General features: G+C 38.1%; 2 protein-coding genes across 8 annotated transcripts in view; one reads left to right on the top strand and one right to left on the bottom strand.

Annotated features, from left to right (window-relative positions):
- The window catches only part of POLK (DNA polymerase kappa), a 78,053-nt gene extending 61,746 nt beyond the window's left edge, over nt 1-16,307 (bottom strand). For all 4 annotated transcript variants that reach the window (XM_053664420.1, XM_053664424.1, XM_053664426.1 and 1 more), the window contains exon 1: nt 15,948-16,307. The gene's annotated coding sequence lies outside the window, so the exon portion shown is untranslated. The remainder of the gene's footprint in view (nt 1-15,947) is intronic.
- The window catches only part of CERT1 (ceramide transporter 1), a 115,782-nt gene continuing 105,425 nt past the window's right edge, over nt 16,281-26,637 (top strand). For 3 of the 4 annotated variants that reach the window (XM_053664427.1, XM_037163410.2, XM_037163408.2), the window contains exons 1-2: nt 16,554-16,746; nt 22,872-23,006. In XM_053664427.1, coding sequence (XP_053520402.1) covers nt 16,651-16,746; nt 22,872-23,006 — 231 coding nt within the window. In that variant the 5' untranslated portion in view covers nt 16,554-16,650. Of the gene's footprint in view, nt 16,747-22,871; nt 23,007-26,637 lie in introns of all 4 variants that reach the window. The other variant, XM_037163409.2, reaches the window with a different exon arrangement.

Below are 26,637 nucleotides of genomic sequence, written 5' to 3'. Positions count from 1 at the left end.
GGACCATAAGTAACGATAAGCTAGATCTATTAAAGATGCACATACAGCCCTGGCTGGTGTGGCTCAGTGAGTAGATAGAGTGCTGGCCTGTGAACTGAGGGGTCGGTGGTTCAATTCCTGGTCAGGGTGCAGGAATTCAACCCATTGAATTCCTGGGTTGCAGGCCAGGTCCCCATTTGGGGGCATGCAAGAGGCACATTGTTTCTCCCCCTCTCTAAAATAAATAAAATCTTTTTAAAAAGATGGATATTAAATTTGGAACCTTTATTTACAAAATGGATAGTTCCAGGACCATGCATAAAAGTTGATGAGCAGCTAGTTGCTTTAAAGGGACACTTCCTATTTTAGGGAAATACGGAATAAAAATTTGAGTTTAAGTTTTTATTTTTATTACAATTTCTAATGAAGTTGTTCACTATTCCCTTGTTACTTCTCAAGATTATTAATAAATTATTCAAAAGTATAAAAAATTTAAATGATGATAAATGCCATTGACTATTTTTCCTAAGTTAAATCAAAACATAATTCCTTTATCAACATTAGACAAAAGGAAAATTGCAACAGTCCCCAGAGATCACTTAAAGTATTTAAGGGGAATTAGAACACAGGAAAAAAACTATAAACTGGCTACCTAATAAGCTATTATTGCAGCTTAAAAATGTATATGGATGCATTTTCTTTTAAGAAAATAGTCAAACTAAAGAAAAACTATGCAACATACTACAATGTAATCTGGCTCTACAGATGCTCAAATGTTTAATCATTTCAGAATACCTTGATGGTTTTTTTAGTCTAAAATCAATTTTATATGTATCAAAAGTACATATTATAAGCCTCTGAGGTTCAAAAGTCTGGACTCAATTATTCACCAACTATAGGCATCCTAACTTCTTGAACTTTTATTTCTTGACACGTAAAATAAAGATAGTGTCTATGCTGTAGGATTTTTGTGAACGGTGAACACTAGATGTAATAATCCTAAAACAATGTTTGACATTGGATAGGTCCTTCTTCCTTACAAAAAGCTGTGATAGAATCTGGTTTTTTAGTTTCTCTTTAATTTTTACCATGCTAGTGATTTTAATCCTGGACCTTGTTGATTGCCATTCCTACAGCTTCCCTTCAGTCATCAATGGACTAAACTTACTCCATTCATCTGTAAATATTTCCTGAACACTTCCTACATGACAAGCAGTTTTAAACCTTTGTTTGATCTTTAATAATGTAACTGTTAAAAACATATCAATATCTTTATACACTTAAATATTGCCTATATTCCTAGATGTAAAAATGTTACAATAATGAACCTATGGAAGATGTGGTCTATATCTCATATTTATGGCCCCTCAATCAGGATCATCAATAATATAGCAGATTCTAATGAGGATGTAGATAAACTGTCTGTATTACCATAACAACATGTATTTCTATAACAATAATTTTCAGCATACTTGACTAAGAAGAAGAGGATCTGAAATTATAGTAAAAGTGAAATAATGAAAGGGCTGGGAAGTAAAAGAGGAAGCAAAACATATTTACAAAATAGCTATCATAAGGATTCTACTAATACTTAAAAATAGCACATTGCTTTATACAGTGTGACTAACATGTTAACAAAATAATTTCTCAGTGTAACAGCAAAAAAAGTTAAAAGTTAGAGATTCAAAAGCTTGAGGAAGAAAAAAGGAAGCAAATACATTTACCATCACAAAGATTCTACTAATACTTAAAAATAACACATTGCTTTATATAGTATGACTTTATAAAGTATGGCATGTTAACAAATAATTTCTCAGTGTAACAGCAAAAGAAGTTGAAAGTTAAGAAATACAAAAGCTTGGGGAAAAAAAGAAAATGTGTACATGCGGAGTGGCTGCTAAAATCACCATTCATCTATCTGTTTAAAGAATTTTCACCGTTATAGTGAAACCTAGAAAACACTTATCTCTGCTACATCTTTCCCCTACAAAACCAAATATATGTAAATAAAAGATAATGAAATATAATTTCAACTTTATTTCACAGCAAGAAAGCATATTTCTGCTTGGAGCATGCCTAGTTTGGCTCTCCCTCTGTACAACAGGAAATAGAATAAAAGCATAGCTCTTTGAATTTTTTTCTGAAAACACTGTCTTATTGCTGAGTCTCAGAACTTTCTGTGGGACACAACACATTCCTAAATAACTAAATGCAGTGCATTATGGCATCAATTGTCCTTAGGGAGTTAAATAGTAAAAATCATCACACAAGGGAGTCTAAGATATACATGCAAAGTTATCTTATGGATCAGAATAACAGAATAAGACCAGGTGGTCTGAGCATTATTCAATAATAATAACTGATAGTAATTAAAGATTCTTTCAGTCCAAATGGAGTGTTGGTGGTTAGAAATAGAACAAAGAAAGTAAGCAATAATGGTCATGCCTCCTTAAATATCCATCCCATAAAATGGATAACCTAACTTAGTGCTATTAACCATTTCCAAACATAATTATTCCCCTAGGAGAAAAACAAAAACGTAAGACTGGGATGTACAAAATCAAGTCTAGATTTGAGACCAGGATATAAATATAAATCACAGGACCTGGGAAAATGAGGAGAAGATGAGGGGTACTCGGAATGCTGAGGGGAAAAACAGGATTGAAGTCAGAGTTATGAAACAGGCATAACATAAGCTTCTCTTCTCTATCCCTGTGAGTGAAGTATAACAGGATGGAAAGCATGTTATAAAGGGCCCATTATAATTTATTTTTCTCCCAGCTTCTATGCTCACCTGCTCCGTCCTCTAATTTTCCCATCACTGCTGCTAATGCCTGCCACCATAGAAGAGGAATAAAGGAAAAGGGAAGGTAGTAACGGACAACAGTAATACACAACACACATAAACAATAGTAATGCAGGGGAAAGAGAGGAATGAAGAGAGAAAACTGTGCAGTAGTTCCCCCTGATCTGTGGTCACCCATGCTCTGAAAATACTACATGGAAAATTCTGGAAATAAACAACTGGTAAGTTTTAAATTGTGCACCGTTCTGAGAATGGTGACAAAATCTCATGCCATCCCCTTCCATCCCACCATGGATGCGAATTGCCTCTTTGTCCAGAGCACCAATAATGTATTTATAAAACATTAAGATATTTTGAGAGAGACCAGCCACATAACTTTTACTATAGTATATTGTTATAATTGTTCTACTTTATTATTAGTTATTGTTCTTAATCTTACTGTGGCTAATTTAGCAATTAAACTTTATCATAGGTATACATGTACAGAAAACGCATAGTATATAAAAGGCGCAGTACTACCTTTGATTTCAGGCATCTGCTGGGGGTCTTAGAACTCATCCCCCGCAGATACAGGGGGACTATGTACTAGCATATGCAGCAAGAAGACAGAAATTCTGCAGCTGTTTGGTTGTGGGGATCATTCACATGTAAAGAATGCACATAGAGGGGGGAGGGGAAGAAAAAAGTGCACATAAATTGGTCAGATTAATTACAAAGTTGCTTTTATTGAGCTAGATTTTTATGATCACAGCTTTTGGTATTTTGCTCAGCAACTGAAAAAGTTTGTTGTACTATTTAAAAACCTGATAGATCCTTTAAAGTTCCTTCAGCGACTAGTACACTTCTGTTTCTTACACTGGATATAAATATATCTGTTAAGATCTAAGTCTAACTGAAAAGCATTAATTTGGAAGATACTGATACTGCCAGATGTTGATTATAGGCTGGATAAATACAATATTTTTTTTGTACCAACACAGATGATTAGGAGAGCAATCCCCTCTATATTCCTACATTTGTTTTACATACACTTGTATTCCACTTTGTGAATATACTTGCAAAGATGTATTACAGCAACACTGTATGTCATAAAAGATGAATATATGCAACTTTCTTGCAGCTTCTAATATTTCTGAACCTAGCGTTTACAACATTAGAAATGAACATTGATGCATTCACCACATTGCATGTAAATGAATATTGGATACACTTATGCAAATATCAGTTTAAGAATGCATATAATAGCACAATTGGGATAGACGTAGTAACAAAAAAGAAACTGGTTACACGAATAATGCCATTTATTAAGTTAGTATATATTAAATACACATCCAAAATTATGTGGTTATTAAAGATGAAGCCAGTTAGGGTGCTTGCTCTCACTCTCAACTCATTGTGAATCACCATAATGACAGAAATGACATGATTATTTAATAGGACTGGCAGAAACATTGGGAGACACTAATATGATCAATTAGTAGTCAAAACAGAAAGAAATGTGCATTCACAGGGACAAGCAGTGCAGGCTAAACTGAAAAAGGCAGAGAGACTTGCAGAGGAGCACCCAGATCTTTCAAATTTCTGAACTTTATTTAGGGAACACATTGACAGTCAACACAGTAACAAATCAAAACAGAGAAATCTATCAATTTATATTTTTAATGTGACAAGACTCATGAACTAGTTTACATGATAACTTGGTGGAAAGGGATCAGCAAATAAGGAAAATCCTTTTTCTTTAAAATTCCAAATAGTGCCCTGGTCAGATGGCTCAGTTGGTTAGACCATCATCCTGATACGCCATGATTGCAGGTTCAATCCCTGGGCACACACAATACAAAAATCAACCCTTTCTCTCTCTCTGAAATCAATCAATAAAAATATAAATAAATAAAATTAACCAATAAAAATAAATAAGTAAAATCCAAATACCCATTATTTTAACTAAAAAAACCTGGGGCAAGTGGCCTACAGATACCCAGTAAAAGTAGGATTAGAGAACAGGGTTTACCACTGTCCGGTAGTAGGGATAAAGGTTACTGTTTTATTCCTTTACTTCTCTCAGCTTAAAAAACACTACTTCAGTTATCCTAGTTAATGTGTAACTTTCTTACTTTGTTTTCTATTATAATCTCCTTGAAGGCAGAACCCCCAAAGCACCCCTTTTGATAACCTTTTAATATCTTAAATTCACCCATAGTAGCCAGCATAATATTTTGCATATTGTATGCTTATTGAATTAAATTATTAACTGAAAGAGAAGGTATAATGCATTAATTAATTATACTGAATGTCTTCTATGTACTGAGCGCTATTCTAAGCACTAAGGATAGAAAAAAGTGATGAAAATGGATGAAAAAAATTGTTGTCTCCATGGAACTCACATTCTAGTGGAAGGAAATAATATATGCAGTCTAATACACCCATTTCAACATTTATTACGTACTATTATGTGCTATTCCCCGTGTGTTGGTTGACAGTGGTATTTTCATATATGTTAAATGGGTTTTTTCCCCTCAGAATGTCCCCTCCCCTCCCCCTAAAGTTAGAAACAGACTATGAAATTATATACACTAGATATGTTGTTTTCAGTTGGCCTCCTACTCCTAACAAACCACAGACCAGGCAGCTTTATATTCCACACTTTTAGGAAAAAAGATTAGAGCGTTGACTGGCCAGCTACCTGTTTCTTTTAAGAATCTGAGCTAAGTCTGCGAAAGACAAATACCATATGATCTCACTTATGTGTGGACTCCAATGAACAAAATAGAAACAGAAGAATAGATACATGGAACAGACTGACAGATGACATGTCAAAGGGGAGGGTGGTGCTGGGTGAAAGGATTGGCCAAAGAACATGTATGTACGACCCACGTGTGGGGACACAGTGTGGGGACTGCCTGAGGGATGCGGGGGCTGGACGAAGGTGGGCAAAGGGGGAAAATTCAGGGACAACTGTAATAGCATAAACAATAAAATACAATTAAAAAAAAAGAATCTGAGCTAGAAGACACAGAACTGAGAGGTACTTAAGCCAAGTTTGAACACGCAAGATATCGGTTGAGAGAGACGAAGGAACAGAGACTGAGAACACAAGATCACACAGACACCACCACAGCCGGGAGATGGACAGGTGAACAGCAAGTCCTCATTTCCCAAGTTTTCAGTATGTACGAGGCCTAGCTGAGGGCTCACAGATCTCAACAATAACTTTCTCTTATTTCAGCTATCCCGAATTTATTTCTTGCCCCCAATCACAAAAGCCTTGATAAGACCAATAATAGTAAAGTATCCAACTAGTCAACCAAACTCAAGTGTTCACTATTCCCAGTGTGGGTTTATTCTGAAACTATAAACTCCTATCACAATCTCCTTTCAATAGCTTATTCAGATGGCATCCTACCACCATCACTTGTCTTCATCAGGGAGAACTCAGACACACTGTACTGAGGAGTGTAAACTGGCAATGTTTTTGGCTAAGAATTTGATAGTATCACACTGTAAAATGTACATATTCTCTACTTCGGCAGTCCACTATTAGCAATTTACTCCCACCAAAACAGCTAGCACAAGAATTGAACTGGTGTTCTATGTATTTTTGTAATAGCAAAACATAAAAAATTTTGATTGCACTTCAATGGAGAAATTCTATGCAGTCATTAAAAAGAAGGCCATGAAATACACATTCACAATATACTGTTAAATTTAAAATGCATTTTATACAATGGTATAAATAGTCTCTCTCTCTCCACATATATGTTTATATTTTGAAAATCATAAACAGTGACCTCAGGGGAAAAATGAGGAAACACACTTAGAAAAGCAAGTACCATATTTCATTGCTTCAGGACACACTTTTTTTTTTCACATATTAACACCTGCAAAACTGGGCCGCTTCACATTATTCTCATCAGTAAGGGAGCAGTTGTGACACAATTGTCACTACGTATGAAACAAAATGTGAAGAATAAGTGTCAACTTGGGGAAAAACCTGAAAACAATGATGGGGCATTTTAAAGAAATGTTGCAATCATCCGTTCTCTTGATTGTGAAGAGGAAGATGTATGGAAAAACAGGGACATTAACAACTCAAAATTGAGAATCAATTTAGAAGACTGTGAATGTGGAGAGATTAACTAATTTACAACACTCATAATTACCTTCTCTTCTATCACAAGTGATACATATACACATTCACACACACCTACATAGATACAGTTTTCTCTTCATACAAATCAGCATAAAAAAGAATATTCAAATGGTCCATAATTTTACCATGCAGATAATTATTCAAGATATTAATAAAGGGCAAAAGAAGTCAGCTGTATTAGTCACATGATCATCTGTCCTCTAGTATATTAGACTGTTGCTCTTCATAGATTATTACCTCTGTGACATAGATTAACATTTCTAAGTTTGCCAAATCAAGTTTGTTAGGTAAAGCTCCAATTTTTAGCTGGTTATGTTGCAGTTTGAAAAAGCAGTATAAAGAACAATTAAATTCCAGGGCTGGCTAAACAGGACTATGCAACTCAAAATGCATCTTTAATATAACATATACTGTGAGAATAGAGAACCTGTAAGCTCTGTTATGAACTAAATTGTGTTCCCCCACAATTCACATTTGAAGCCCTAACTCCCCATGTGTATTTGGACATAGGCCCTATGAAGAGTTAATTAAAGTTAAGTGAAATTGTAAGGGTGGGGCCTTCACCAACAGGGCTGGTGTTCTTATAACAGGAGGAAGAAAGACCAGAACTACCCAGTCTGCAGCATTTTGCATGGCAGCCTGAGCTAATAAAGGGTCTTGATAGCATTATCTTTAAAAAAAGTAGTATTTTCTATTTCAACTTGGGATATCCGCTCTTGCTACAGTTCTAGCATCAGGAACAAATATTCCCCTTCATTGCTCTACCTGCTGATCAGTAAAATTGCAAACATTCTTCATTCCAACACCTCTGGTTGTTTTACTTTTGTTTTGTTTGGCTTCTGCATCTTGGCAGTGAGAGTGGAGGGCCAGGATGAAGGCTTTGGAACTGGTGTTAGCAGATATAAAAGCTGAGAAAATGAGATGTGGGAGACAGGACTCTAGTGGGATGGGAAGGAACACTGCAATCAGGATATTTGGGCTCAAACTGCAACTATGCTCTTTACTACCTGTATGACCTTCAGAAAGTTATTTAACTTCTCTGTGGATGAGTTTCTTCATGTAAAATATCAGAAATGGAAATAATAAATTCTAAATTGGGGATAAATTAAACAGCATAAGTTGACGTTAGTCAAATCATTAACTGAATTAAGAGCACAGTTGCTCTGATATACTTATCTACAGTATATGTGGTTTATTATTTACATGATTCTTCCTTTTATAGAGGTATTCTGGAGCAAAGAAAACAGTTAACCTGTGAAGTCATATAGATCTGCATTCACCTCCTAATTCTGCCAGTTAGAAGCTATATGACACTGGGCTTCAGTTTCATTATCCTTAAAATAAGGACAATAATATTCACCTTACATGTAAGGAATAAGTCAGATTAGGTGTATAAAGTGCCTGGCCAAAGATAAGAATACTGTAAAGATGCTATTTTCTTCACAAATTAAGTGCTTTCTCAATCCAATTCCTAACTGAATTTCCCATGCAATTTGACAAGCTGTTCTAAAATTCCTCTAGAATAGAAGACACACAAAAATATCCAAATGCAAAAAAACATTGGGAGAACTTTGGAGATTTATATATCTATACAGATATGTATAGATATAGACATATCTGTATAGATATATAAATATGTACCTATATAGATATGTAGATGTATAGATATATAAAGATATATGAAGTTAAGTAATTAAATCCTTATGGTACTAACATAGGTTTAGACAAACAGATCAATGAAAAAGAATGAAGTCCAGCTCAGCAATTCTACTTCTTGATATTTATCAAAAGAAACCCAAAACACTAATGTCTTTGAAAACACAATATGCACCATATGTTAATTGCAGCATTATTTACAATAGTCAAGATATAGAACCTAACTGTCCATCAATAGATGAATACAGAAGATGCTTTACTCAGCCACACAAAGAATGAAATCTTGCTATCTGCAACATGGATGGACCCAGGAGATATGATAAGTGAAATAAGTCAGACAAAGAAGGACATATACCAAATTATTTAACTTATATGTGGAATCTAAAAAACAACAAAAACAAAAACAAAATAAACAAACAAATAAAACAGCAACAAACTCAAAGATACAGAGAACATTTTGATGGTTGCCAGATGGGAGAGAATTGCTGGAGGGAGTGGGTGAAAAAAGGGAAGGAATTAAGAAGTACAAACTGGTAGTTACAAAACAATCATGGGAATGTAACATATAGCGCAGGGAATATAGTCAATGGTATTGTAAAAACTACATATGGTGTCAGATGGGTGCTATCTTTATCAGGGTGATCACTTCATAAGTTATATAAATGTCAATTCACTAGGTTGTACATCTGAAACTAATATAATACTGTATGCCAATTATAATTGAAAAATAAAAAAATTATTCAAAAAAGAGACTCCCAAAACAGACATACATATACAAATATATATGCATTTTACATATCACATAGATATAAGGATAAGAATAGACTATTCAATAAAGTGTTGGGCCAAGTGGCTGTCTTTAAAAAACAAATTCCTACCTCACTCCATGTACAAAAATAAATTCCAGGTGGATTCAAGTTTAAAAGTTAAAAAAAAATTACCAAGAGAAATATTTTTAAGAAAGTTGGGGAACGCTCTAAGTCAGAAACAACTCAGAAGCTGTCACACACAGCACAGAATAAAGAGAAAGGACATATATTTTATTATTGTATTGCATTCTCATCAACTGAAATGAAACGAATCCCAACCTCTAATGTGGTATTCTACCCTAATCAGTATACAAAACTCCTTCTTAAATTAAAAAACAATTTACGTAGTATTTAAATATGAAAGAAGATTGTGGCAAATATCTTTTTAAAAAGAAATTTCTTGACACCAATCAAGGCTGGCAGTGAGAGTCAGGAGTGCAATTCGAAATAAAGCCCTCGGACACTTGGTTTTAAAAAAAGCTGTAGTCCATTTATACAATGAAATACTGTAAAAAAGAAGGAAATTTTACCCTTTGCAACGGCATAAATGGACCTGGAGAACCTTTTGCTAAGTGAAATAGACCAGTCAGAGAAGGAAAAATACCATATGATTTCAATCAGATGTGGAATCTAATGAACAAAATGAACTAACAAGCAAAATGGGGGCAGACTCATAGAGAGCACACTGACAGCTGTGTGTCTCGGGGGGCGGGGGGATGGAGGGACTGAGCAAAAAAAGACAAGAAAGGAGAAAAAAAACTCATGGACATGGACAATAGTGTAGTGACTGAGTAGGGGGTGGAGGAAAGTAAACGGAAGATAAATGGTGTTGGACCGACCCTGACTTCCGGCCAAGATGGAGGCGCGTGTAGACACACTGTGCCTCCCTCCACACACAACCAAAATAAGGACAACAACAATTTACGAATGAAATCACAACCAGAACTAACAGAAAATTGAACTGTATGGAAGTCCAACAACCAAGGAGTTAAAATAGACACATTCATCCGGACAGGTAGGAGGGGCAGAGTCGGCAGCAGGGGGGAGAGGGGTTGGCAAAAAAAGCGGTGGCTGGCAGACCCGGGGTGCAGGGTGGCAACAGGCAGACCCAGCAGGGCACTGGGCGGTTCCACATTCACGTGCAGATAAACCAGGCAAAACCGGGGAGCTAGACAGACCACATAGCCCAGGGCCCCAGTGCAGGGAAATAAAGCTTCAAAACACTGATTCAAAACACCTGTGGGGGGTTGAGGCGCGGGAGAGACTCCTAGCCTCACAGGAGAGTTTGTTGGAGAGATACACAGGGTCCTGGAATGTACACAAACCCACCTACCGGGGAACCAGCACCAGAAGGGCCCAGTTTGTTTGGGGGAAGCGATGGAGGACACTGAAATCCGGCAGAGAGCAGAGCAAGCACCATTGTTCCCTGTCTGGCTCTTCCCCCACATACAGCGTCACAACCCAGAGACTGGGTTGGCCCCCACCCCATGAACATCTAAGGCTCCGCCCCGCACTACATAACAGGCATGTCAAGACAACAACAAAAAAAGGCCCAAATGAAAGAACAGATCAAAGCTCTAGTGCAAATACAACTAAGTGACCAAGAGACAGCCAACCTATCAGATGCACAGTTCAAAGCACCAGTGATCAGGACACTCACAGAATTGGTTGAATTTGGTCACAAATTAGATGAAAAAGTGAAGGCTATGCTAAGTGAAATAAAGAAAAATGTACAGGGAACCCACAATGATGGGAAGGAAACTAGGACTCAAATCAATGGAGTGGACCAGAAGGAAGAAAGAAACATCCAACCAGAAAAGAAGAAATAAGGACTTCTGCCAAGATGGAGGCTTAGGTGGAAACACTTTGCTTCCTCGCACAACCAAATCTAAAAATAACAAAGTTTTAACAACAATAAACACAACCAAACCACAGAAAATCGAACAATATGAAGTCCGAAAACAACGGACTGCTCAGCTAAACTGGTGAGAGAGGCGAAGCCAGCAGCGGAGCGGGTGGAGCAAAAAATATCCCCTGACCCAGGCGGTGCGCAAGTAGCCGAGGGCGCGAATCCCAGGTGCGGGGTAGCTGCGGAAAGGCACGGTGTGGCAGAGCTGGCTGTCTGAGGTCGCGTATTTGTGAGCAGATAAACCAGTGAAGAGACAAGCATTGACACAGACGACGACGGTGCAGGCCCTGGCGCAGGGCAGTGGGCTCGCACATTTGCGCTCAGATAAACAGGTGGGGGCAAGCGGTGAGGCATACTGGGCGAGCGGAGAGGATCGCCATTGCCCCCTCTCTGACCCCGCCCCCATATACAGCATCACAAACCAGTGACCTGGGTGGCCCCGCCCTGGGGCCACTAAGGCTCCGCTCCTCATACATAACAGACAAGAACAGATCAAAACATGGCTCAAGAACAACTCAGAACTCCAGAGCCAATAAATCTAAGTGATGAAGAAATAGCCAAACTTTCAGATGCACAGTTCAAAACACTGGGGATCAGGATGCTCACAGAACTCGTTGATTTTAGTCACAAATTAGAGGAACATATGAAGGCTAAACTAATTGAAATGAAGGGAAATACACAGGAAACCAATAGTAATGGAAAGGAAACTGGGACTCAAATCAAAGGAGTGGACCAAAAGGAGGAAAAAAATGACCAAACAGAAAAAGATGAAGAAATAAGAATTCAAAAAAATGAGGAGAGGCTTAGGAACCTCCAGGACATCTTTAAACGTTTCAACATCCGAATTATAGGGGTACCAGAAGGGGAAGAGGAACAGCCATGAGTAGAAAACTTATTTGAACAAATAATAAAGGAGAACTTCCCCAATCTGGCAAAGGAAATAGACTTCCAGGAAATCCAGGAAGCTCAGAGAGTCCCAAAGAGTTGGACCCAAGAAGGAACACACCAAGGCACATCATCATTATATTAGCCAAGATTAAAATGAAGGAGAGAATCATAGAAGCAGCCAGAGATAAGGGGACAGTCACCTACAAAGGAGTTCCCATCAGACTGTCAGCAGATTTCTCAAAAGAGACCTTACAGGCAAGAAGGGGCTGGAAAGAGGTATTCCAAGTCATGAAATCCAAAGACCTACAACCAAGATTGCTCTATCCAGCAAAGCTTTCATTTAGAATGGAAGGACAGATAAAGTGCTTCTCAGATAAGCTCAAATTCAAGGAGTTCATCATCACCAAGCCCTTACTATATGAAATGTTAAAGGGACTTACCTAAGAAAAAGAAGATAAAAAAGGTGAATAGTGAAAGGACAGCAAACTCACAGTTATTAAGAACCACACCTAAAACAAAAGCAAATTAAGAGGACAGCTAGATGAGGAGTAAACAAATGAAGATCATGTGGAGGGTTAGCAACAGGGGAGTGGGAGAAGAAGAAGGGGGGAGAAGGTACAGAAAATAAGTAGCATCGACAGTAGATAGAAAATAGAGGGGAGGGAAAGAATAGTAGGGGAAATACAGAATCTAAAGAACTTGAGACACATGGTCATGAACTAAAGGGGGGAATGGTGGGGGAGGGGTGTGCAGGGTGGAGGGGAATGAAGGGGGGAATAGAACAAATGCAATGGCATAATCAATAAAATTAAAAAAACATATTAAAAAACAGAAAAGAAATAAGAATTCAAAAAAATGAGAGGCTTAGGAACCTCCAGGACATCTTTAAACATCCCAAAACCCAAATTGTAGGGCTACCAGAAGGGGAAGAGGAACAGCCACAAGTGGAAAACTTATTTGAACAAATAATAAAGGAGAACTTCCCCAATCTGGAAAGGCAATAAACTTCCAGGAAGTCCAGGAAGCTCAGAGAGTCCCAAAGAAGTTGGACCCAAGAAGGAACACACCAAGGCACATCATAATTACCATTACCCAAGATTAAAATGAAGGAGAAAATCCTAGAAGCGGCAAGAGATAAGGGGTCAATCATCTACAAAGGAGTTCCCATCTGTCAGCTGATTTCTCAAAAGAGACCTTACAGGCAAGGAGGGGCCTGCAAGGCCCCTTGGAATACTTGGAATACTTGGAAAGAAGCATTCCAAGTCATGAAAGGCAGGGACCTACATCCAAGATTGCTCTATCCAACAAAGCTTTCATTTAGAATAGAAGGGCAGATAAAGCGCTTCTCAGATAAGGTCAAGTTCAAGGAGTTCATCATCACCAAGCCCTTATTTTATGAAATGTTAAAGGGACTTACCTAAGAAAAAGATAAAAATATGTATAGTAAAATGACAGCAAACTCACAATTATTAACAACCACACCTAAAACAAAAACAAACTAAGCAAACAACTAGGACAGGAACAGAACCATAGAAATGCAGATCACATGGAGGGTTAGCAAAAGGGGAGTGGGAGGAGGACAAAGGGGGGAGAAGGTACAGAGAATAAGTAGCATAGACAGTAGGTAGAAAATAGACAGGGGGAGGGCAAGAATAGTATGGGAAATGTAGAAGCTAAAGAACTTATGACACATGGGCATGAACTAAAGGGGGAGGAATCTGGGTGGGAGAGGATGTGCAGGGAATGAAAGGGGGAAAATAGGACAACTGTAATAGCATAATGAATAAAATACATGTTTTAAAAAAAATGGTGTTGGACGTAGACTTGACTGGGAGTGATAAACACACAATACAGTGTACTGATGATGTATTGTAGAATTGTGCACCTGAAACCTGTAGAATTTTGTTAACCAGTGTCACCCCAACAAATTTCAATAAAAAGAAAAAAACAAAATTTTTCTCATATTAGTACTAAATTATATGTAACAATTGAAACAATTTTCTGTTAAGTGATCTAGAAATGCATAAAATAAATGCATGACCTAGAAATGCATGAAATAAAACAGAAAGTACAATTTAAAGATATACTATGTTTCCATGATTCTAAATTGCATTATGAAGTAAATTTCTTGGTAATCCACAATTATTTGCTTAAGACTAATGACACTTTAAAACTCAGGCTTAAAAAAATCAGAAATAGGCCCTGGATGGTGTAGCTCAGTGGATTGAGCACGGGCCTGTGAACCAGAGTATTGCGGTTCAATTCCCAGTCAGGGCACATGCCTGGGTTGCAGGCCAGTTCCCAGCAGGGGACATACAAGAGGCAACCACACATTGATATTTTTCTCCCTCTCTCCTTCCCTTCCCCTCTAAAAATAAATAAAATCTTTTAAAAAAATCAGAAATAGAAAGTCTAACTGTATTACGTAATTGGAAGGCAAAACAAAACTTGATTGCTACAGCATTCAACATTCTAAAGGTGTAATTTGATAATTCAATACAGAGGAAAAATGTGCTAAATGTTTTTTTCTCTTTTGAATGACAACTTTGGAATTATGTTTACATTATTACATTGACAAAGTACTTCGAAAGCTTTATCTCAAGATTTTATTCATCTGAATGGCTTTCATTGATCACCTGATTACAACAAAAAGTGATGTGTAACCAGTTTACAGCAGATTCGGCAATCTTGGGAATGGAAGATAGGTACTTGTCTGAGACACTTCCCATCATTCCATTCTTGCTTTAAGATCCCAGTCAAGTTGGTCTCTAAAGCTATCATTGGTATTTTTGGCTGCAGTGCCTTTTCCACCAAACTCAAAATTTCACTTCTATATGGTAAACTGGTAAACCATTTTCTCTATGGTTTAATAATGAATTTTATTGTTGGCAATTATTAAGAAATTGACAAAATTGTAAAAGTAGCAAAGACCTGAAACTACAAAGTTCAAGATCTCGTAAAGTTGTCCTTATAATGAATGCAAAAAAGACTAAATATGATCTGCTACACTTTCTATTGCTTTTGCCACTAATTCTAGTCTTAAAAAAAAGTTAGCCTCCTATTCCATAACCCCTTAGTGTTCAAGGTCTAGTGCACTTCAGTCATTCTTAGTGAACCAAATTTCTATTCCAACCTTTTTTATCTTTTATCTACTGCTCTAGAGAGCGGTAGTGGGTCGGTAGAGATGTTTAACCTGAGTCTCAGGAAGACACTCATTCACAGCTAAAAGGAAATACCAGGCTGTCACCTCACATTCTTATTCTACTTTGAAAATTCTTCAGGCATGATTTATTCCCTGGCACCTTTATAATTACTTAACAGAAAAGAAAACTCTAGAAATCTAACCATGCGAAGTGTTTGGTAAGAAGGAACTGAAATTTTCTCCTTCAAAAGCGGGACGTCAAGTGTAAAGTCTAATTTCTAAACAGTGAGACGAAAGACCATCAAAATTTGCGGAGATGGTTTGGGGGAACCCTTTGTCACTACAAAGATCTCAAACCGCTAGCCCTGGTTGAGGCGGAAGGGTCCAGTAAGCTCCAGCCCAGGCTGGCGGCAAAATGCTCCCGGGCTTTCAGGAAGCCAGGCCCGGCATCCTCAGAGGAGAGTTAGCTCATGTCCGGCCCTGCAAGCCTGCAGGGTTCGTCATAAACACGCTAGGCTGAAAGAGAAACGTGGCGGAGGGAACCACTCACGCAACTGTCAAACGAAGCCCACCCATCCTTTGATCGTCCCCAAGACAACAAGACTTACCAGGTCTAAACACTCTACCAGTCGACTCAGAATTACGACTACAACTCCCAGGAGGCAACGCGGCTGACAGAACGGGTCCCTCCCAGAATGCAGTACTGTGGTGTCCCCGTCCCTTCTCTCTCAGCTCCTCCCACTTCTCTATCTGGCGTCACCCCGGAGGGCTGGAGGTAGGGTACGGGAGGGACCCCAAGCCACTGGCGTGCTGCGTCAGACGTTGGGAGGGAACAGGGCGGAGAACGGGGGAGAATGGGAGGACGAAGAGGAGGGAAGAGGGGAGGGAAGGGTAAATAGTGGGCCAGGCAGGAAGATGGCGGCGGGAGCAGTAGTGTGAGTGGACCTGGGTCTCTGCAGCTGGTTTATCTCTTCTCTTCTTCCTCCCCCTTCTCTTCTCCTTTTGAGATTGGCCACGAGAGAACTGAGTTCGGGTGGCGGCGCCGGTCGCAGCGCAGGGGTCACGGCGAAGGTGGCGGCCGACGGCTGGAAGGGCAGGCTTCCTTCGCCGCTTGCCCTCCTTCCCCTGTCCGCTCGGTGTCAGGCGCGGCGGCGCGTGGGGCGGACTTCGTCCCACCTCCAGCACCCCCCAGCACCGGAGCGGGCACTCTTCCCTTCGCCATCCCCCGACATTTCACCCCGGGGACTGGGCGCCTCCTCCGGCGCAGCTCTTGGAGCGGGGGTCGGTCTCCTGCGCGTCTGTCGCGCCTCCATGTCGGATAACCAGAGCTGGAACTCCTCGGGCTCGGAGGAGGATCCGGAGACGGAGTCCGGACCGCCTGTGGAGCGCTGTGGGGTCCTCAGCAAGGTGAGCAACCCGCCGGGCCAAGGGCCCCTGGCCCAGACTCACCTGCCGCGAGGCGAACCACTGAGGGCATGGGGTGGGGCTGGACGGGAGGTAAGGTCTGTCCCGGGGCGGAGGCTTCAGAATGTGTGTGGGGGGTGCAGGACAGAGTTCTGCCGCTGGAGTACCCCGGCTAGGGATGGAGTGGGGAACGAAAAAGGAACTGTCCTCCTTGTCTGCCCCGAGTGTCGGCAGTGGCCTGCTGCGAGGACGGGGGAAACCTGTCCCAACACCGGATCCAGTTAGGGAGCGGGATGCGCACCATGACTTGGGACTCAGGGCGACAGCTCTCCTGGGTATAGAAATCCAGGTTGAGCCATGGCAGTGTCCGAACAACTGGGTGTGGGAGCAATGTAAATCGGACCTCAAATGTGGTTAGTGTGGAGATGCCCAGCAGAGTAGAGTTGGGGGGTTCTGGGAATGTGGCTGTTTAGACAGAAGCCGTCGCAGCTATACTTGGTGCTAAAATCTGGGGTGGAAAACTATGCCAGGTTAGATGTAGGGAGAGATCTCACTGAGGAGGAGTTTTGTACTTTTTCCCCTCACCCTTTGGCCCTATTCTGAAAAGAGCTATCGAATCACCACGTAGTAGGTATAAAAAAATACTCATAGTAACTTGGAACATGTTGGAATGGAGACTGACCTTTAGTCCAGGAAGGAGAGCATTATTTAATAAAATATTCTTGCAGTAATACTACCTTTCCTGTATCTTTTAAAGCTTCTCTTTCAAAATTTTAGCACAGTAGATAGTTCATTTGTAGGACTCTAAAGCTAATTAGTTACGATCGATGAGTCTTTGGAAGAGAGATGGGTGATCTTTTACTAGCACATAGGAAGTGCTTTTTGTTTATTTATTTTTTCTTAAAGTTGTGAGGAGATTTATGTTGCGTTTTGTTTTTTGTTTTTTTACTTCCTTCTCCACTCCTGTTAAACTTTTAGAAATGGCTGGAGCTAGCATTTAACCTGGAGAAGAGGGATCCAGGGCAAGTCTTTAACAAGCTGGTCATAAGATACTAGGTCATGTGCAGCTATTAAGAAATCACTTTGCTTCCAGTGTACATACTTTGGCTAAGTATTTGGACATCTTTTGGAATTGTTTCGTATTAGGTGTTTATAATGTATTCAGAAGGCTGGTGAGAAGGGGTCTAAGAAAGGCATTAATGTGTCAGAACTAAGGCTTACAAGTGTTAACTTGTGTAGCAGAAAAATTATGGTGTGCGTTGATACTGTGATCATTACTGGAATTTCACTGAAAGGTTTTCAGTAAAGAAGCTCTCTAGGGTTTCTCTAGATTAAATGTATCTTGTAATTTAGGAATCTGTATGGAAATCAAGGTGTAATAGGTATATATTTTCAGATGGATTATTATGAAATGGGCTTTTTGCTTGTGGGTGATTCTGGTAGTTTCATTGCTGTTCTCATTAGGTGATAAGCAGAATTTCAAATTAATATTATGGTTGTGCTAAGTATTTGACAAAACAAGCCATGCTCCTATTCATCATGAATAGGGGGCGGGTGGAGTGACTAGTGGAATTACCAGTTCTCTGAGTATTTACCTTATTCGGAGTAGTGTAGTAGGTATACTGTATGGAAATATAGCAGAATAAAAGACTGTCTCTTTGATACTTAAATGTGTGGAAATAGAATATTTGACCACTTCTGTGGTAGATAAATAACTTCAGTGTTTCTGCATACTTAGATCAACAGAAATATAGGTGTTGGTATTATTCTTGTTAACAGCTTTGAAGGTAATTTCCCTGGAATTTAACAATTTGTGAGCATACATAATGTTTTCTGAAAGCTTATTAATGAAGACTTTTATATTGAATACATGTTTCAAAATTCACAGTACATACCAGTATATATTTTGAGTCCCTTTCATTCACTTGGTGATTAAAATATGAGTTAGAGCTCAGCATCTTTCCCTTTTACTGATTAATGTAGATATGTCCTAATACTAATTTGATTAATCTGTTAAACCAGTTTAAAGTTTTTTTCTATTCGGTAATCTAAAATACCTGGAAATACCTGTGAAGCTTATTTTTATAGCATTTATAATTAAGTATGTAGATTCCAAAAATACTGGATAGATGGTAATTCTAGGTGGCTCTAAGAAGTATCAGGATGAATTATGGTTGGGAAAAGCTTCCTGCTTTAGTAGGACTTGCGAGCAACTAAGCCTGGATGAAATAAATTGCATCCAGCGTCCAGCTTCTGAATTTTCATCCTTTGAGGTTTAATTTACCTTCTATTTCTCCACACATCTGTTGACTAAAATTCTATCCTAATTCAGAGTCCACCTCAAATACTGTTCTTTCCACAAAGCTTTTTATTTCACTGACTATTCCAGATCTCCTTTCCTTGGATTCCCATACCATTTTATTTGTAACATTTCTTTTTCTTATTTTAAATGTAGGTTTCTTTTTCCTTTTGAAAATACAACTTGGGAACAGAAATCTTTGATTCCTTTGTGGTGTCAAGCACATTGCCCTGTCTCTATTTGATAAATGGGGAAGAGTGAAGGTACCTTATAAGGGTAGAGAAAGGCAAAAATCTGCCTTCTAGGTATAATAATAGTTTAATGTTATTGAGTAAAGGGTCCTGAGGCTTATGTAATTTACTGAATCCTCTGTAAGGAAATAATATAAAATTGTGGACACAATGTTCCTGGGGCACCTTCTGTCACTTCCCAATGGGTCCATTCTAGTGAGCTGTGCCTAAGGTTAAGCCTCATTAGCTATGTGTACCTGCCTCCAATTCAGAAAGTACTATGTGCCTGGCAATGTTCTAAGTCTATTCTTATTTTATCTTAATAATTATAAGGTACAGTTTAACAGAGAAACAGAGAGAATAAGTAACCTAACCACAGTCACTCAGTTACTGGCCTTCTGAAGGGCAGTAATTGGAAGTGAGGTGGATTAAGATATGCCAGTAAACAATTTGTATTATTGGCAATAGGGAGTTGTTCATGTAAGTTGTGGAACTGAAGGTTCAATGAAATTGATGTAAGATAAGTAGGCTTCATAAGTAAATAAGATAATGTAAATTATGGGATAAATAGCAGAAGATACTAGAGATTAGGTTATTAAACCATCTCAGGAATCTAGGAACCTGATAATTTAATTGGATTAATTGAAAATAGAGGAGTCAAATGTAAGAGTTTAATATGAAGGAAAGATGCGTAGGAGTTGATAATGGACTATAAGGATTGAGAAGGAACCTTCAGGTATTGAGTATCTCCTATGAATATAGTAAGCATCTTCACAATTTTATTCGGTCATTAACATCAAATAATAGGCAAAGAAACTGAAGTTCAGAAGAGTTAATAATTTCAAAACTCCTCACGTAACTAATAAAGTAGTTGAGTCTCTGATTTTGTATCCACTACTCTGTCAATGCAATACGCAAACCCTCAGGCAGGTTTGAGTCTGAGTGACTGCCAAAGTCAAGGAAATAGTCTTGACCGATTCTCCAGAAGTCAAGGAAATGGGAACATAAGGAGGTCCTTAAGAGAGGGGGTAAATTCAATTTTGTATTTAAGAATCATTCTTTCTTTATTTTTTTAAATGAATTTTAGAGAGACAGACACATCAGTTTGTTGTTGCACTTACTGGATGCATTCATTGGTTGATTCGTGTATGTGCCCTGACCAGGGCTTGAACCTGAAACCCTGGTATATCAGAAGGATGCTCTCTAACCCAGGGGTCCCCAGCCTTTTTTGGCATCAGGGACTGTTCCCACCCCCTAGGGGTGGGGGTGTCAGGAGGCGGAGCTCACGTGAGCTTCTCTTGTTCACTTGGCAGCAGCTACTCACCTCCTGCTGTTGTGGGGGCAGGGAGGGGGGGTAGGGGTTTGGGCAGAGACATGAGGTGGAGTTTAGGCAAGCTCCCAGCCAGGGCCAGAATCTTCATTTCAGTTTGCAGTTTAAGTCACAGGGATTTGAAAGTAAAGAAATGGCTATTAGGGAGCCCTTAGGAAAGAATGAGTTTAATTTCCTGCAAGGATGGGCTCTAAGGGAGGGGTTATAATGACGGGGTTTTAGAAGATTTAAGATCAGAACATCTCAAATGTGCTGAATGAGGGAATAGGAAAGTAAAGATTTCTCAGTGGGTAAAAAGAGCCTGAACCATTGCAATATGTATATGTTTAACAATCCATTTGAATTAGTTTTTGGCAGACAGTTTTAGAATTGTCTATATTTAAACCCCCAGAACATAGAAATATGCAAAATCAACAAGAGGTTACATTTCTGCTGTTGCCAGTTTATTGTGATCTTCAGCGTGCAGCAAAAGTTTAGCAAAACAGAAACCATTTATAGGTACTGGGAACAGATAATCCAGATATGTTTTTGAAAAACCAGTTTTTTATTTGTATTATTAGTTTTGAGTTTGAACAATAGATCTTCAGAGAACTTTGGAAAATGAATTAACTTTTAAGTATTCAATGTTGAATTCCATGGAGGAAAAAAATGGAGTTGATACAGACTTACTAAAGATGAATGATCTAGTGTTTTTTACTTTAATATAATTATGAACATCATAAATTTTCATATGGGAATGACTTACAACAAAAGTACAGTTTTGGCTATGATTAGCTTCATATTTCTGTTGATTTAGCAGGTTTCATGCAGTACTTGTAGGAGAGTAACAGACTATATAACCAAACTTACTTTTCTGTTGAATGTGTTAATTGTAGCAGGGACCAAAACAATTTAAGTGTCATGATGGTGATGAGGAGGGAAAGATGAAAACATGCAAAGAACAAAGTATAGTTTTTTAAATTAATTTTTAATTGAGGTCACATTGGTTAATAAGATTGCATAAATTTCAGGTGTTCAATATTGTACTTCAATATCTGTGTACTCTGTCATGCTTAACACTAACAAAAAAATCTTAATTTCCATTTGTTACCGTGTATTTGACCCCCTTTATCCATTTCACCCTCCCACCACCTCCCTTCCTTTTTGGTAACCATCATTCTGTATCTATGAGATTGTTTTTTTTGTTTCATTAGTTTATTTGCCACCTTTTTTGTTTTATGTTCTACATATGAGTGAAATCATAGTTTTTTTGTCCTTTTCTGTTCCATCTGACTTACTTCACTTAGGATAACAACCTCAGGGGCTATCCATTTTGTCAGTATGGCAATATTTCATTTTTCATGGCTGAGTAGTATCACATGCACACACACACACACAGACTACATCTTTACCCATTTTTTTCATCAGTGGACGCATAGGTTGTTTCTGTATCTTGGCTGTTGTAAATAATACTGCAGTGAACATAGGGGCACATATATATTTTTGAATTAGTATTTTAATATTTGGATCAGTACCCAGAAAAGGAACTGCTGGATCATATGGTAGCTCTATTCTTAATTTTTTGAGGAACCTCCATGCTGTTTTCCATAGCGGCTATACCAGTTTACAATCTTACCATCAGTGCACAAGGGTTCCCTTTCCTCCACATCCTCAACAACACTTATTTGTTGTCTTTTTGATAAAAGCCATTCTAACAGGTATGAGGTAATATCTCACTTGGTTTTGATTTGCATTGCCCTAACTTTTAGTGCTGTTGAACATCTTTTTATATGCCTGTTGGTCATCCATATGTCTTCCTTAGAAAAATGTCTGTATACTCAGATTCTCTATCCATTTTTTAATCTGATTTTTGTTGTTGCTCTCTTAGTTGTTGGTGTGTGAGTTCTATATATATTTTGGATATTAACCCTTTATCAGAAGTATCATTTGCAAATATCTTTACCATTCACATTGTGCCTTATTGTTTTATTGGATTCCTTTGCTGTGCAGAGCAAAGCAAAATTTTAAACTGGAATCTGCTTCTGTTTTATTCCTCAAATCTTAGAAGAAAATATTTATAATTTTATAAAGTTTACTGAAAATTATTAAAAATTTAGAAAAATATCAACTTTCCACTTCTTACAATATTTTTTACTGTTTATAGTTATGTTAGAACTTCTCACGTTTAGGTCTTAAAATTATAGTGATGGCTATTTCAGAAAGTTTGGATTTCTAAAATACTAAGTTCTTACTTTTTGTTTTCCTTCCCCCTGCTTCTCCCTACTCCCAGTGGACAAACTACATTCATGGGTGGCAGGATCGTTGGGTAGTTTTGAAAAATAACACGTTGAGTTACTACAAATCTGAAGATGAGACAGAATATGGCTGCAGAGGATCCATCTGCCTTAGCAAAGCTGTCATCACAGTAAGTTTCCATTCTCCTTCATTTAACAAATATTTATTGAGCATCCCCTATATACTTGGAACAATTCTGGGTGCTTGGTCTACGTCCGTGACCAAAGTAGGTAAAGATTCTTGCCTTTGTGGAGTATACAGTCTAATACTTTTTTCCATAAAGTTATTTGAGGGTGTTTATTACTACATACTATGACTTTATATAGACTTGTAATATTTATCTAGTTGGTAAAGCAAGGCCTTCAAGAAAAAAGTTGTTAGAAGTCTTAATGTCTGTTGAGATTTGTAGGTTATGGAAAACATTAAAGCAGGAAAATAAAAAAATGCACATCTTAACATTTTAAAATTTTACCTTATATAAATCTACATTTATTTGCCAATTTTTTGATACAGAGCTAACACCATCTCTTTGAATATGGAGTTGAGAGAAGTTGATCTTGTATAAACTATACCTATAATGCATGAGTTGCAATTTCCAGTTTTCATTTCTCTAAAGTAGAGTAAAAGCTTGAAGATACTTTTGAAAAAACCTAGATATACATTCTTTCTGGGTTTTTATGAATTTTTTTCTAATATTTTACAGATATCTCACCTTTATCTAATTCAATACCTTTTAAAAGAATGGCTCACTTTTACTGAATAATCTACTTAGCTTCCTTGAACTTAGTTTACATAGAAACAAAGCTCTTTTTGTAGTTGTGTTCCATACACTTACATAATGTTTAAGTTATGCAGGAATTACAAGTAAACTGGCATAAAGAGGCTTGGGAACAACCAACTGACTATTAAAACATGTATCTCAACTAGTGGGATCAGAAGTGCCTGGTACACTAAAAATAGCATACATGCTGTGGCATATTTAATAAAGGGCAAAAAAAATGTTGGTTAAGGTAGGTCAGTTACATGGAGGTGAATTAAGGTAGCAATAATTAAAATCCAAAAAATGGGTATGTTAAAACTTAATCATAGATTTTACATTCTAAGAGAATTCACATTATGATAGACTTTAATGCTTATAAAAGTGAAAAGTACTTTGGATCAGTATTCTATAAGTCTGACTTATATGTGTTTATGTTACACATTTAAGAAAAATCTTACAGTATTTTTCCATCATTTGTCATATGTTCTGCTTCTTTTGGATATTCCAGGTTTGAAAACAAAAGCTTAGTTGACTGTTGAGATGTAAAAACTTAGGAATTATTTGGAAGTGTTGAGAATGAGACTACTAGTCTCCATTCTTAGGGGCAGTTTTAAAGAAATAATTTGAATTTTCATTATTTATTTTAACTGGTAGGTGGTACATTATAGTGTATTTTGAAATTGTATCTAGTGTAGTGTTGGGGGTTTTATTTCTCTTTAAGATAGAATGTTACTTATGCCAGAAGACAGAATAGTTAATAGAAATGTACCATATTATTTGAACTATAAGATGCGCCCCCAAATCTGGGAGGAAAGGGGGTGCATCTTATAGTTTGAATGTGGCTTACCTGGCTCACTGTGGGGGCGGGCGGCAGTGGAGCAGGACCACAGGTTATTAAATACTTTACCACATTTTTTGCTTCAAAATTTTTTTTCCTGTTTTCCTCCTCTAATACCTAGGTGTGTCTTAAAGTCCTTAAAATATGGTACTTTCTTGAAATGGCTTTCCTAGGTTCCTCTCCTCCCTCTTTTTGCATATTGTCACATTAGTTACAGTGCTTTCTATTTTGAAAATACAGTATTACCTTAGTCTTTTTAAATTAGAAAGCATTGTTCTGGACCTCATGATGAATGCTGAAACCCTTGAGTACCCAACAGTGAAGCATTTCCTCTTGGGGGGCAGTGTCATGACTCATTCAAGTTCTAGCAAGTGTGAACAGTCCCTTGCTAGAGCAAGCACCAAGTGCTCAAACATTTTTTTTCTTGTCAAAATGCAACAAATACAGGGTTTGACAAGTTCTGAAGTCAGCTAGCACTGATGTTGATGGGAAAATAGGAAGGAATGAAATTTCATCTTTATTGTTTACTAAGTAGCAGTTTTCCTAGAGTACCATGCTAGTTTATGTAGTGTTAAATATAGTTTTTCCTATCTAGAATTATGCAGTGGTAATGTAGTGTGTGGCTTATTTGGAGAAAAGGCAAAAAAAATTTTGAAAAATTTTAATAAACATTTACATTGCATTTCCTTGGGGGGGGCAGTGTGTTAATTCTTCATAGATTTTTTTGTTGCTATATTTGCATACAGAACTTTTTAAAAAATTATAAAAATTTATTTGAGCCAAACTGATAATTGCCAAGGAGTAAGATCTCAAGGATAGTTAACAAGATTCTGTGCCATCTTAAGGGTGGTTATTTCAAAGACGAGTTCATCTACGTGCACAGAAACAAGGGACAGGGCTTACTTAAGGCAAAGATAAATATTTTACTAAAGAGGTTTTATGTCTGGGGAATGCCCACCCACCATGACCTACCAAGTTTAGGAACTTACAATCACAACACCCTGTGAGGTTACTTTCCATAGAACACCTTTTTCATTCAGTTTTCCCTCTTCATCCTAAATAATCTGAAGGATACACTGATGATGAACCTCTTGGTTGGGTAGTGTGGTCTCACAGTGCTAGGAAGACTCATTCCTAGTAAGTCTCAGTATCAAGGTCATCTTACTGGCCAATGGGGATGGGGGAGTCCTGTAACCATGGGATCTGAGCTGAGGCCAAAGTTTTCCCAAAAAGGAAGGTCAGATAAATGGAAGGCATCAGGTTGTTACTGGCATTAGGGTTCTTGGGTTACCCAAGATAGAAATCAAGAGGAAACCTTAGAGAAATTTCCAGACAGATTTTTATTAAGCTTATGCTTTAGGCACATGGGAGACAGCACAGGGGAAAGGAAGGTTCTCTGAACTGGCTCAAGGGTCTGGCTCAGTTGTCTGGTTTTATAAGTTGAGGATAAAGCAGGCTTGTGCAAAAAGGTGGGCTTGTGGAATTTTCCACATTCGATTGGAGAAGCAAGCAAAGAGTGGAGGAGTAGTGACATTCTTATGGTTGGCTTATCAGTGTTTCTTCTAGCTACCTAGGGTCTTTGGTATCAGGTGAGGGGCAGCAGAGTACTTCTGCAGTTTTTCTTTTCCATTGTCCTTGGGATCCTGGGCCCGGGTTCCTGTGCCATCTCAAGATCTTAATGGCCTTCATTGGGAAAAATAGACTGTGGATCATTTTTGTCCTGTGAACTATCATGATACAAGTTTCTGTCACATTTTTCTATATATGGCATCTAGTATAACATTTACATAAGTCATGAAGAGCATTAACAGTTATACGTGTTCAGTAATCATAAACAGTCGGACAATATAGAGAAACCCAAAGAATAAATACAATTATTATCATGACTAATATTGTTAGTAGCCAGGTAAAGATCAACAGAATGGTTGCTGAGTTCAGTATCAATCTGTAGATATACAAGTCTTGTTGATGTCTTAGGATAGTCGTCTACCTCTGGTGTCAGCTGCTTTTTGTCCTCAAGGTGTGTCTTTAATGCATGTAGACAGGAATAAGATGTCTTTTCACAAGTGCCTGGCAAGGACCCTTCCAGTGAGGTTGGAGAGTGTCTTTTATTTGATGCCCTCTTCATTAAACAAAATCTCCAGGTGGCAGTCAAATGATCTT

The sequence above is a fragment of the Artibeus jamaicensis genome, unplaced genomic scaffold, assembly GCF_021234435.1.
Source record: "Artibeus jamaicensis isolate MK-2021 breed Jamaican fruit bat unplaced genomic scaffold, CSHL_Jam_final contig_373, whole genome shotgun sequence".
NCBI classification, from domain to species: Eukaryota; Metazoa; Chordata; class Mammalia; order Chiroptera; family Phyllostomidae; genus Artibeus; species Artibeus jamaicensis.
This window is presented reverse-complemented; position numbering and strand designations above follow the sequence as displayed.